The sequence below is a fragment of the Callospermophilus lateralis genome, chromosome 8, assembly GCF_048772815.1.
Source record: "Callospermophilus lateralis isolate mCalLat2 chromosome 8, mCalLat2.hap1, whole genome shotgun sequence".
In the NCBI taxonomy this organism is placed as follows: Eukaryota; Metazoa; Chordata; class Mammalia; order Rodentia; family Sciuridae; genus Callospermophilus; species Callospermophilus lateralis.
In genome coordinates, this window is record NC_135312.1 from 29,140,742 (window position 1) to 29,154,367 (window position 13,626).

The 13,626-nt window shown below is 40.1% G+C and overlaps 1 protein-coding gene across 4 annotated transcripts in view; it reads left to right on the top strand.

Moving 5' to 3' along the window:
• Nucleotides 1-13,626, top strand: part of Tbc1d1 (TBC1 domain family member 1) — a 214,895-nt gene that overhangs the window by 1,012 nt on the left and 200,257 nt on the right. For all 4 annotated transcript variants that reach the window (XM_076863854.2, XM_076863855.2, XM_076863857.2 and 1 more), the window contains exon 2: nt 9,848-10,355. In XM_076863854.2, the coding sequence (XP_076719969.1) occupies nt 9,939-10,355 (417 nt within the window). In that variant the 5' untranslated portion in view covers nt 9,848-9,938. The remainder of the gene's footprint in view (nt 1-9,847; nt 10,356-13,626) is intronic.

Consider the following 13,626-nt stretch of genomic DNA (forward strand, 5'->3'; position numbering starts at 1 on the left):
TTACTTCATAGATCTCTCATCTTTCATTCTAGATGCTTGGATGATTTCGTAAATTGATAAAATCAGACTTAGAAGGAGCTTTAAAAAATGACCTGGTTTAAATGGGTCACACCCAAGTAACTCAACTATCTCTGCAAGTCCAAACTTCCCAACTTTTTGCATTGGACAGGCTGAACTAAACGTACAGGCCCTGATAAAAGAGACCTTGTTTAGAAGAGCAGAAATTCATTCTCTTTCCTAGGCGTGAGATGGGAGTGGTAGCTGTTGCCTGCCCCTGACTTTGTTGTGTTTTGGGAGTCTACTCTGTGTGGGAGGGGTGGGGGTGGAGGAATGGAAGGGGAGATGTTCTGAGGCTTATTGGGGAATGCACCCTACAAAACACTCTGTGCTTGTGTGACTTTTCAGGTTCTATGACTGTCTGAGGTTTGGGATCCCCATTGTGAGTTTTGTACCTTTTATAAGCGTTCAGACTGCTCCTTTTGGTTAGGAGGGAGATGTGCCTCATTATCAGCTCCTTTCTGGGAGCCCTGAGGATGGATGGTTTGTGAACAGGTGCTTGTCAACCATTTGAAATTGAATATGTTTGCAGTCTCCAATCTGCCTGTTTCTTCTTCTTGTTTTTTCATAACAAGTTATAGGGAAATAAGATCATAACAAGTGCTTTCCAGATTTATCTGTAAGTTCCTATCAATGTAACATGAGCGGCTGGACAGTAGGCAGAGCTGTGAGTTAAAAGGTACCTATAAAATGGTGAATACAGGTGGAGTATTCTGATACTGTTGAGTACAGAGACATGAAAGGAGCCATTAGTGTTTCAAAGGAGGAAATAAAATCAGGTGGTCATTAATATAAATACATTTACATGGATTTGCATACCAGGAGAAGAGGGAAAATTGAGTTATGAATTATTAGCATTAAAGGAAAGTTTTGCACATGGGCCTCCTGCCATAGTCTACCATTATCTGTCCTGCTGAGAGCTCTGGGATTTCCCTTTTCACTGTGATAACATTTCTGATTGGGTGGTTGTCATGTCAGTGTTAACTTTTTATCTCGCAAGACAGTTTGTCACAGTATGAGAGGGGAAAAGGAGAAGATGGCCAACTGTGAAGAATTGGGGCTTGCCCCTTCTTCCTCAATGTCCAGCCATTGATAATTGCTAGGAGACAGCCCGGACCAGAAAGGCTGCAGTCACAATCACTCATGCCCTGTTCAGAGCCAGCTGTGGTGGTTACTTCTTTCTGGCCCAGATAGATCTTCTAGGATGTTCTAGGGGGAGCATTTCTCTGTAGGTTCCCAGTCTCCATGCTTTCCAGATTCTCCCAGAAAACCTAAAATATATATGTATCTATTTTGGGGACTCAATGTGAATGCCTGGGCACACTTTGCTCTCCCCTTTCCGTTGTCCACTGTGCTACCTTCTGAAGGTTAAGGGCCACAGTAGTCTTAATACTTGATCTGCTCCCCATCCCTTTTCTTTCCCTGGTTATTGAAACTTCAAGAAGTAGAATCTGTGCACTAAAATGACAGTCTGCTCAGCAGGCAGGGAGCACTGGGACCCATGTGGCAGCACTGATGCCAGAGGATTTGGGTCTTCAGCCAGAACCGTTACCTTGCAGTTTCCTGTGCTTTTTCTCCTTTCCAACCCTGAATTCCAATAAAAATATTTTTTTAACAAAATTCTTCACAAAAGGCATGGCAGTTTCCATTTTCAAGGTTTTTTGACATTTTCAAACCAAAAATTCTGTTTGATAGGTTCTTAGATTTAAGGACAGTGCATCCCTTTTCAGGTTTCAAATGTTTAGAAAGAAGATTTGTCATGTTTGGGCCATATGAAATAATCTTGAACCTCTGGTTTCAGTAGAACTGAAAAATTTAAGAAATATATTTTAGTACTAAAAAAGAGCCTTTTTAATTTTCGAAGGTGTCTGTTTCCTTTGAGATGATAACAACCATTTTTTTTTAATCTTGGAAAGAAAATGCATCTATTTAACTTTAGCAAAACATGATACATGATCAGTGAACCTAGACTTCCGAAGTAGGTAAGCATTTGTGGTCGTGTAGTCAGAATTAGTGAACGTATATATAGGTAAAGCGCTCAGAACAGCACCTGGTTCATAGTGAGCACTCAAGTTACTTATTGCTATTGCTATATTTATTTGTTTGTTTTATATTTTTAGAGTATAACTTTAATATTAAGTTTGGATTACTGAGGCCAGGTAAAATCTAGATAGAACACCCAAGCTAATCCATTAGAAAGATATTTGAGAATTATTCCCTTCTGATATATTGTTATATAGGAAGAAATTTGTGCATAAGACAGATTTGGATTCCAGTCCTGCCTTCATCATTTATTAATAAGGGTCTATTCTGTGATGGGAATGATGAAACATACTTCTCAGAGTTGTGAGAGTCAACAGGTTTGTATATGTAAAATGTCCAAGAAGAGGTCCGTATTGCTCCAGTGAGTAGTTAAAAGTAAGCATGAACCCTGGACCCAAGGGACCTTGGCCCAAATCCTGATTCTGTCACTTTCTGCTGGTATGACCGTAGGCAGGTTTCTTTCCTTTCCTGTGCTGTCAGCTCCCTTCTCTCTCCTCTTTAAGTTGGAAGTTATAAAGATAATAGTTGTTCATAACAGTCCTTATTTTTCATGGTTGTTTTGAGAATTAAATCAGTTAATAGATACATGGTGCTATTGTTATGTGTTAACTGTTATCATTACTACTTTCCTTAAAGCAGCTAAGCAGGAGGGAGGGTTATACATAATCTCTAAAGGCCAGTGGGGACCATCTCCAACCTCTATTCCTTTGTCCTATGCAATAAAGTATAAGAGAACACAAGAAGTGGCGTTGGTGGGCTAAAGAATTAGGCTTGAATTGGCTCGGATTTATTTAAGAAGGAAGTCTTTCAAAAACAACATTATTTTACATGTCAAATTAGAGGTGTACCCTATATTGAACCATCCATGATGATGGTAGGGTTAGAACTACTGGTTTTGGGACCTCTGTGTGCTGGTGAATAGCTTACTAGGTAGCTCTCAGGATCATTGCAACCTGGGCTATTGGTGGGTGAGTGTACACCCTGTGGAGGAAGTGGACCATTGGTGTACCCACGCCAGTGGCCCTATTGTGTGGAAGTAGACTACTTCAAGTTTCAGAATTATTTTGCTCAGTTACATGCCCATTCTGGGTAAAGAACAGAAAAATTAGACCGTTGAATAGCCACTGGGAACTTCCTATTTCTCCTGGGCTTCGCAACGGTTACTCAGTATTGCCTGGTTCCTAACCTGGCTGGGAGCGATAGGCTCTCAGCACTCTTCCCTCCATCTTACTCTGAGTCATCTGTGTTGCTATAATAAAATTCCTCAGGCTGAATACTTTATAAAGAAAAGGGGTTTATTTGGTTTACCATTCTGCTGCCCGAAATGTCCATACACTGGCATTTGGTAAAATCCTCCTGTCTGTGTCACTATACCATAAGCTAGGTGATGCTGTAGCAGACAATATACCAGGGCAGGTGAATGTGTGGACGTGAGAGATTACCTGTTGAGGAAGAAAAATGGTGGGGAGGGATCAGGGTCCTTTATAACAACCCAGACTTGTGGGAGCTAATCCACTTCTGCAGACAGCCTGCCCTATGATACCAGCATTGATTCCTCCAGGAGGGTGGTTATGACCCAAACACCTCCCACTAGGCCCTGCCTCTAGAAGGTTCCACCACCTCCCACTACCACTGCACTGAGGACCAAGCTTCCAGGACATGAACCTTGGGGGACACACTTAAACCATACCCAAACCTTCCCACCAGCATTGCAAGCAGGTGAGGGCTGAAACTGCAGAGGCTGATACATTGTGGCCACTGGGAAGTCCCTCTCCTACTCTCTGTGGGGGCTGGGAAGAGAGGGGCTTCCCACTAAGCAGCTTATTAAAACTTATCCTTGTTTCTCTTGTTTCCTGATCAATAAATCCCATCCTTTCTTCACACATCTCCCCCACATTTTTGTTCCTGAAGGGAAGATGGAGCAGCTTTGTTTCCTCATACAATAGTGGAGACATTTTGTATTATGCATTATGAAAATAAAATTTACCAGATTTTAGTGATAGAAGGAAACTTGGAGATGATCTTGTTTTATACTCTTATTGAGAATAAACTTGAGATCTGGAGAAGTAGCTCGCTTTTTCAACTTCACACTTGAAAGTGTTCTCCTGAGGAAATTGAGGTTTGCAGCGCTTGGATTGGAGTCAGGGACTGGGATTGTCCTAATTCTGTCACTAAATTTGAAGAAGCCACTTCATTTCTCCAGAACCCAGTTGCCTCATTTCAAATATGAGAAAAGTTTCTAAATGGCTTAAAAGGACCTTGCTAGCTTTAAAACGTTATGGTTCTAAGTGCGTGCTTCTAGGGATAAGTAGCATAGCAGAACTCACAAGATATTGAAACTGCTTTAAGAAAAGGGTGTCTTTATGTTTTGAGTAGCTGCTGCATTTAAGGTCCATTCCAGGAAGGTGCTGCATAGAATACAAAGAGTCTTTCTGGCAGAACAGGGCTTGTTCACACATGATTCTACTAACAAGAACATAACAATGCATGATAGTATTTTCACTGTGGATAGTAAGCAGAAGAGGCCTCCTTGGAATAGGTGATTGTCTCTGAGCCTTAAAGCAAATGGTCTTAGCTGAGGTTGAGTGCAAAGTATATGGCTTGAAATGGCTTTAAAAATAATGCAGTGGTTGGTTAGTACTATTGCATAGTTCATCTATTCCATGATACTTTTTATTGAAAAGTAATGTATTACTCACCTAGTCTAAGTCACCATGAATCTTACATTAGAAGAATCAGAATTGCTTATAAATAATCATGGCTATGTCTGAGGTCAGACTTATAATTTGATATTTTATAAGCAGTGTTAAGGTCTAATCTACTTTTTACAGAAGAAATACGAATGTGCCACAGCTGGGTGAAAAGCCAAAACTTTAGACATTCACAACATTTTATCAATAAAATGGCATAACTAATTTGATGAACAGAGCCTGGTTCATAGTGAGCACTCAACTAAAATTACTTATTTCTATTACTATATGTATTTTTTAATTTTATGTTTAGAATTTGATATCAGGTTTGGATTACTGAGACTATATAAAATTTGGAGGAAAATGGTTGTTATCTCAAAGTAAACAGATACCCTCAAAATGAAAGGCCTTTTTGCTAGTGCTAAAACATTCCCTACAGTCTGATTATTTAACAAGTGATTTAACTATCAGGAAAGCTGAAGTAATTCTGCTATGCTTGTTGCTCCCCTAATAATTACTGCATCACCTAAAATAATGGAGAGATCTGGGATTTGTCCTTTGTAGTCATTCTAGTACTTCTTCAAACATGTCTTGGGATTAGCAGCTGTCAACAGTTAGAACTTGAACAGATTCAGTTACAGAACTGGACGTTAAGCCAGACATTTAATGCCACTTTCAAGAGAGAGAGACTATTATTTACTGAATTATATGAAGTTCTGATCTATTTTCATTGTCAGGGGAAGCTGTATACTGAAGGAAGAGAGTCAGGGACTGCACTTTCAGAAAATATATTTGGGCTCTAAGTAAAGTATTGGTATATTTCTGAATTTTGGAACATTTAAATTTTTAAAAATCCATTCTGAACTGTATGAATTATAAAAATTTACTTTTAAAATATGTGTGTGTGTGTGTGTATCATGTAGAAAAACATGTAGAGTTAAAAAAAAAGACTTCAGTTTTATTTCAGAAGAGGTTTAAAGTTTGAAATTGAATACTGAGTTTCATAATGCTAAACCTTAAGAGTTTAAGAAGCTTGCAGTCCTGGACACCTGTTCAGACCCTTCTGGTGAACATAATGCCTAGGCAAAGAGTGCCCAAGGACATAATGATGGCTGCTCTGAATCATCTTGGAGGAAAGAGGTGGTGTAAATATGAGCTGGAATTAAAGGGAAAGAGTGGGAAGGTTGGGAGACGGTTCTCGCTGGGTCCCTCATGTTCTCACGTATCCTGTGAATGCCCTTGTTCTGAACTACATTTTCAATCACGTTTCTACAGAATACAGTTATGGAAGATAGAGCTAATACAAGACTGGGCAGCCTTTAAAATATGCAAGTTCCTTGGCTCAGGTCCTTCTCCTGTCATCCCCTGTGATGAGTGTCCACTGACCTGTTGGGATTGGGATTGAGGGAAATGACACAAGTACTGATTCTCTGGCTACTGCTATTGGTCTGAGTAATCAATTGTCCTTTGTCTCTGACCCAGGAATCTCGGGTCTTCTATCTGCAAGTTAACTTGTGGCAGGCTAACTTGTTAGCTGACAAATATGGTAAAATCTCAGGCCTTTTACGGGTTGTAACAGGAACTGTGTTCCAAAGAGAAAGGAATGGTATATGCATTGTAGCATGGGAAAGCACATCTTATTTGGGAAACTATAAATCTCTATTTTCAGAGTCAAAAGATCTATGAAAGAGGTCATTAGGGAGAGTATAAAATTGGGGGTATACACAGGATCAGATTCCAAAGAAACCTTACATGACTTTTAGAGGAGCCTAGATTTTAGGGGAGAGGGTTGGTTACCAAGAGAATTTTAGCAGAGGAGTGACTGGTAAATTCTCTGTTAGTAAAATTGCCTGAGGGATATGAGAGATGGATTGAAGGATGAGTTGCCTTTTCTAAGTGAGGAAAATGTAAATTTAGATGGTGGAGTTGTAAGTAGTGATGAATAAAGAAGGAATCTTTAATCTGCTGTATTTTGGATGTAGAAAGTCCATGTGATAAAGGCTTGGTCTGCAGGGAGGTGCTACTGGGAGAAGCGAACCCTTTGGTGGACGGCTACTAAGAGGTCTTTAGATCACCCCATGTGGGTGTACCTGGAGGCAATAGTCACTTGAGGTGAGTGGTTTTTCTCTTCCTCACTCTCCCTCCGTGATGTGCTACCTGGCCTCAGGCCTAAAAGCTACGGGGCCAACTGATCATGAACTAGAACCTGTGAAACCATGAGTTAAAATAAATCTTTTTCTCTTTATAAGTTGATTACCTCAGATGCTTGTTACAGTGACAGAAAACTGACTAACACAACCAATAAAATGAATAGTTCACTACAGCATAGTAGTGGAGGGAAGAGAAGTTCAGTTAAGGAAGGAGGTGACACTGATTTGGTTTTAAAATAGCTAATTTCAGGCTGAGGTGCCTACAGGGTATCCAGACAGAAATATGTAGTGACTGATACTGATCTGGACCTCACAAAGGAGGTTTCCATAGCAGAAAAACACTTGGGAATCATTAGGGGACATGTGACTGATGCATTCTTGTGCATCAGTCAAGAAGATGGTCTTGAGAGTCAGGTACAATCTCTCTCATGTCACTTTTTTTTTGGTTTTGTTTTTTGCTACTGGGAATTGAACCCAGGGCCCTCTATAGCTGAGCTACAGCCACAGCCGTTTTTTGTTGTTGTTGTTTTTTTTTTTTTTTTTTTTTTAAATTTTGAGACAGGGCTGACTCTCTGGCTACTACTATTGGTCTAAGTAATCAATTGTCCTTTGTCTCCACCCAGGAATCTAGTGTCTTGCTAAGTTCCTTAGGGGCCTCGCCAAATTGCTGAGGCTGACTTTGAACTCTAGATCCTCCTGCCTCAGCTTCCCGAATTGCTGGGATTATAGAGATATGCCACTACTCCTGGTTCTCAGGTCGCTTTGTGACAAGCAACTCAAGCTATCTTGAGCTCCCTTATGAATAGTTTTCTGGTTCAGAAGAATAGCCTCCCCATGTACAGTGGCACATACCTGTAATCCCAACTACTTGGGAGCCTGAGGCAGAGGGACTACAAGTTTGCGAGGCCAGACTGGGCAAATTAATAAAAACCTGTTTCAAAGTAAAAAGGGCCGGGGCCTGACATGGTGGTGCACAGCTGTAATCCCAATGGCTTGGGAGGCTGAGGCAGTAGGATCTCGAGTTCAAAGCCAGGCTGAGCAATTTAGTGAGGCCCTAAGCTACATAGTAAGACACTGTCTCCAAGTAAAAAATAAAAGGGCTGGGGGTGTGGCTCAGTTGTTAAGTGCTCCTAGGTTCAACTCCTGGTACCAAAAGGAAAAAAAAAAAAAAAAAAGGAAATAAATAAAAATAAAAAGGGCTGGGAGTATAGCTCAGTGGTGGAGTACTCCTGGGTGGGTGGAGGGAGCAGAGAAAGAGTAGCCTCCAACAGATAAATATGAAGGTTAAAAGTGAGGCAACACATGTAAAGTACCCAGCACTCAATAAAAGTCATCTGAGCATTAGACTGTATCTGTTGACCCCAGAAGATTAGATGAGACTGTCCAGAGAAAAGCAGTTGTAACGTGAAGGAAGTGAAGGAAAGGATGAAAGCCTTTAAAGAACTTGAAAAAAAGCAAAAAAGCCCTTGGAAAGGTGAGATGAGAAGCAGAAGAGCTTCACTCAGGGAGGTGTGGGCAAGAGTTGAGAAATCCAGCAGGGACCAGGGAGCTGCAGGCCACAGAGCCCCCTTTGGATTTCACAGCCTTGGGGACCTGAGTGGCCTTCAGGGAAGCAATTTCAGGGGCTCTGTAGTGCAGTGTAGTGGCACCTACAAACAGGGATGGGTGACAGGAAATGGAGACAGTTAGTGTAGACTTTCCCTGAAGGAATTTGTGTAGACAAGAAAGAGAAGGAAGAGTTTGAAGTCAAGGGGAAATATCTTTTCTTCTCCTTTTGAATGGGAAAGACTTCACACATTTTTAAAAAAATATTTCTTGAACCCCTTCTCTAAGCTAGGCCCTGGGTCCAGGGGTAAAGAAGAAGACAGTCTGCTTTGTAGTTTCTCCTTCTGTCTGTGCTCAGAGGGATACAAGAGAGACTGAAGGTCTAGGGAGCTAAGGAGAGGAGGATAGGGCAGTCTGATTAGTAATTTCAATTAAATATATCAATATTATATATTATATATCAAAATAAATCAAAATATATCATTGAAATAGAAAGAAAATCATAATTTAGAGCTTTTCTATCATATATGTATCATGCATATTAAACATATATGTATATCTTTTCTAATAGTCTAAGTATTCACCTATTACTTTTCTCAAAAAAATAGACCTCACAAAAATAATGATTATTTCAAAGTTATCATAAGTGGTATGTTTGTTGCTCAGTTTAATTTCTTTTTTAATTGATTTTATTATTTTTTTTAAATACACGACCAGTTTAAGTTTTTATACATGTTCCACATCTGGAATAATGGGACAAAATGTGTTAATCTTTGAGAGATGCTGGGGATGCAGCTCAGTGGCAAAACACTTGCCCAGCTGGGTTTCCTTCTCAGCACCACAAAAATAAATAAATAAATGAAATTTGATTAATATCACAAGGGATAAGGCCAATTGTTTAAACCTAGTCTGCTTCAGTATTCTGTGATAATAAGTGGATAATATATATTTTTTTTCTCATAAGATTTCTTTCTTGGGCGAATCATCTATACTGGATTTTATTATCTTGAAAAAATTCCTTGAAATAATTACTAGATAATATAACAAGGTTTAAAGCTGTCAGAGGAGCACTGGAGTGCTTTCTATTGTGCTTGCCTTTGCTGGCTCTGTGAGGCTCATGTTTAACCGTGGTTTCCCAGAGGGATCTTTGTGTCCTGTAATGAGTGTGACAGTTATGCCATTACTAGGTTTTATATGTGATACAATTTCAGGAAAGCTCTTTCTAAGCGAAGCAGCTTATTTGAACTAGTATTCATGTCTTCTTACATTGGTTTCAGACTTTTAAGTTCTAGAATAATAACTCTCTGAAAACAGCTATTGCTATGACTTCATTAAACTCTAATGCCTGTTTCTCTCCCCCAGGATTCCACATCTGAAGCGTGTCACATAGATTGCTTCGTCTAAAATAGGAGAACGGTGGCAAGGTTGGGCTGTCTCCAGGTCTTTTCCTAAGATGGAACCGATAACATTCACAGCAAAGAAACCTATGTTTCCTAATGAGATCTCGGTGGACTTTGGCCTTCAGCTGGTGGGCTCTTTGCCTGTGCATTCTCTGACCACCATGCCCATGCTGCCTTGGGTTGTGGCTGAGGTGCGAAGACTGAGCGGGCAGTCCTCTAAAAAGGAGCCAGCTACCAGGCAGGTCCGACTTTGGGTTTCACCCTCTGGACTGAAATGCGAACCTGAACCTGGGAAGAGTCAGCAGTGGGATCCGTTGATCTGCTCCAGCATCTTCGAGTGCAAGCCTCAGCATGTTCACAAACTGATTCACAACAGCCACGACCCAAGTTACTTTGCGTGTCTGATTAAGGAAGATGCCGCCCATCGGCAGAGTATCTGCTATGTCTTCAAGGCTGATGATCAAACAAAAGTAAGTTGAGGAGGGGATTCCAAAGATTAAGCTGTGGCTAGATGGCATTTATGGAACAGGGATGGAGAAATTTAAGCATACTGGGATGAATAAGGGGATGATGTTGCAGTTCTACATAGATTACTTAACTGAATTTTGGGTTTGTGGGATTGTTTATCGTTTCTTTTTTTTTTGAAGAATGCTTTATAAAAGATATTAGAAAATATAAGTTTATGTGTTCAGAAATTCAACAGAGAAATATGTCTAGAACCATAAATAAGGGTGGAAGTGTTAGGGCTCATATTTAAGGTATCTGTTCTAAAGCTTCAGTGCTTCTCCAACTGAAATGTGCATGTGAACCTTGCACATTTGTGTTAAAATGCATGTTCTGATTTCACAGTGGGTGGACCCCCAGCATGGACTTCTAATGGGCTGACAGGGCTTGACAGGTGATGCCCTGCTGTTCCTTTGCAGATTGCACTTTAAGTAGCAAAATTCTAGATCAGTGATCTCCACATTTTTTAATTCCATTAAGAAAAATATAGCTATTTATAGACCATATAAAAATACTTTTAAGCTATTCATGGTGGCCCATCCCAGTAACTCAGGAGGCTGAGGCAGGAGGACCACAAGTTCAAGACCTGCTTGGGCAACTTAGCAAGACCCTGTGTCAAAATAAAGAATAAAAAGGACTGGGGATATAGCTCAGTGGCAGAGTGATCCTGGGTTCAGTCACCAATACTGCAAAAAATAAATAAAATACTTTTAACCATTTCCCAAGGTGTAATTTTCACTTATGAAAAGGTCATTGATAAGAACAGCAGGTACTATTTGGGGGCTCTTGTCATGTGTTTCTTCCTCAATGTGTTTGAGGAAAACAGATAAGAAAGAGTCAAAGCTCTACTGTGTTCCTGTTCACTTGTTCTTGTACTGGTACAGTCCAATGCATTGGTTACTGCACCATTATTGCATTTATAACCACAAATATTAAGCCACTAAGTCTAGGTAAGATTGAAAATATAATCCATATAGCCCCCTTTTTCAATTGAACCCATGAAAAAATGCAATTTGTGCAATATACAGACAACAAACAGTTGAGGGCCCCACAGCTAACCCCATGCACAGACAGAGGAATTCCTCTGCTACATTAAGTGCCAAGCACGCCCATGTGATTAGAGCTCTGGGCCACTCATGTACTGAAAGAGGATGGCAGTGTTTGTCCCTATGGTAAATGTCAGTTCAAATTTAAAATATGCATAGAATGCTAATATTTCTTCTCTACTCCATTAGGTTATTTTGCATACTCTCCTTTATATGGAAATTAATGTTCTTGGTATAGTCTGTCCTCCATATCCCCAGTTTCCACATTCACGGATTTAATCATCCACAGATAGACAATATTTGGAAAAATGATTGCGTTTGTCCTGAAAATGTACAGATATTTATTTCTTGTCCTTATTCCCTAAGTAATTGAGTATAACAACTACTTTTATAGCATTTACAATGTGTTAGGCATTATAAGTAACCTCGAGGCTGTGTATAGGTTTATAACAACTACTTATATAGCATTTGCATTGTATTAGGCATTATAAGTAACCTGGAGGATGTGTGTAAGTTGTATGCAAATTCTGTGCTATTTTATGTAAGGAACTTGAATATCTGAACATTTTTTATGTGGTGGGGGTTTCCCAGATCCAATCTTCTGCAGATACCAACAGGCAGCAGTAGGTCTGCAGAGACTCACTTTGATTTGTTAATTGTTCGATGCTTTTCTCCATTGATTCAGTGATCGCTGCTCCAGATATGGTTCTAGAGGCATTGATAGGGAAGAGAAGCAGGGGATGCGTGAACAGCGCATGATGGAAAGAGAGAAAATGGAACCTAACACATGCCCAAACATAGGGAGACTTTTTAAAATAAAGGCTAGTGTGGAGCTCAAAACCATCACTTCACCCACACAGAATCAGTTGTCTTAGAACTGAAGTCATGTATGTTATCGCCCATGCATCTCCAATGGACATGACAGTGTTGTGCTCAGAAGGACGAACTTCCTCCATTCTAATTCCGTCTCGGACACCCATATACTGTTTCTTTGCAACTGAGTCTGTTTCCTTGTCTGTAAAATGGGTATAATTATAGTATTTATCTCATAGAGTTGCTGGGAGAACTAAATGAACTAGAACAGGACCTGAAACTTAGTAAGCGAGCTAGGAGTGTTAGCTCAATGATAGAGTACTTGCTTGCATAGCATGCACAGGGCCCTGGATGCACCCTTTAGCACTGCCAAAAGGAAACAAAAAGGAAAGGAAAGAAGATAAACTTGCTAAGCATTTATGTCCCATAAAAATGATTTATTCAGGGGTGGGGTGTAGTTCAGTGGCAGAGGCAGCCCTGGATTTAATCCTTAGTAGACTGCAATAAATAAATAAATAAATAAATGATTTACTCAAGAATGCTTTGCTGGAAGCAGATTAAGTGCTGATTTCACTTCAGATCTTTGGCAAAAAGGAAAAGGATATTGAAATGCATGTCTTCTGCTCTCAGGGATGAGATCCTGGTCATCCTTGAGCAAGGCAATTATAAAACTGCATAAATAAAATGAACAATTCTCATTACTTAGCCAGATTCCATAATGAAAATCAGAGGATCGAATGGCCTCTAGCCAGGCCAGCTCTACATAAGGATTGAATTTCCTTGGGGAGGGATTTTTCATGTCTGGTTGTTGAACACTTTGCACTTTTGACTCTTTCCAAAAATCTTTCATAGCCTTCTGTGAACTGGCACTGGTCAGTTAGGTACTTAGGTATCCGACAAGAGGGAGAGATTGGTAAGTAAATTCTTACCTCAAAGTAGAGAGTTGGCCTTATTCTGTATTCTAAAAAGCTATGATTGAAATACAAATGAGTTCTTAAGTTATTTTTGGCCTGTGTACAATTTTTACAAACACAAATCGTCACTCAGATATAAATTTCTGCCAACCTGCTCATTTTATGAAAGAGCAATTTGCAACACAGATACTTGAATCAGAAATGTAATGATAAATGCCTGGCTGTGATTCTGACTTGCGTAACATCCGTTATGTTCTTGGACCCCATTGGCACTGCATCTCAGCAGAGGCGTGTCGCTGTAGGAGCAGGTTAGCCTCCACTGTCATTTTTCTTGACTATTTGTAACATTTGCTTAGTGAAAGATTTCCCCGGATTAAGGCCTCTTCTAAACTGGTGGGGTCAGAATCAACCGTGCTTGCTGAAGGAGACATAGGTGTACTGCCAGGGTAGAAGCAAGAAACTCC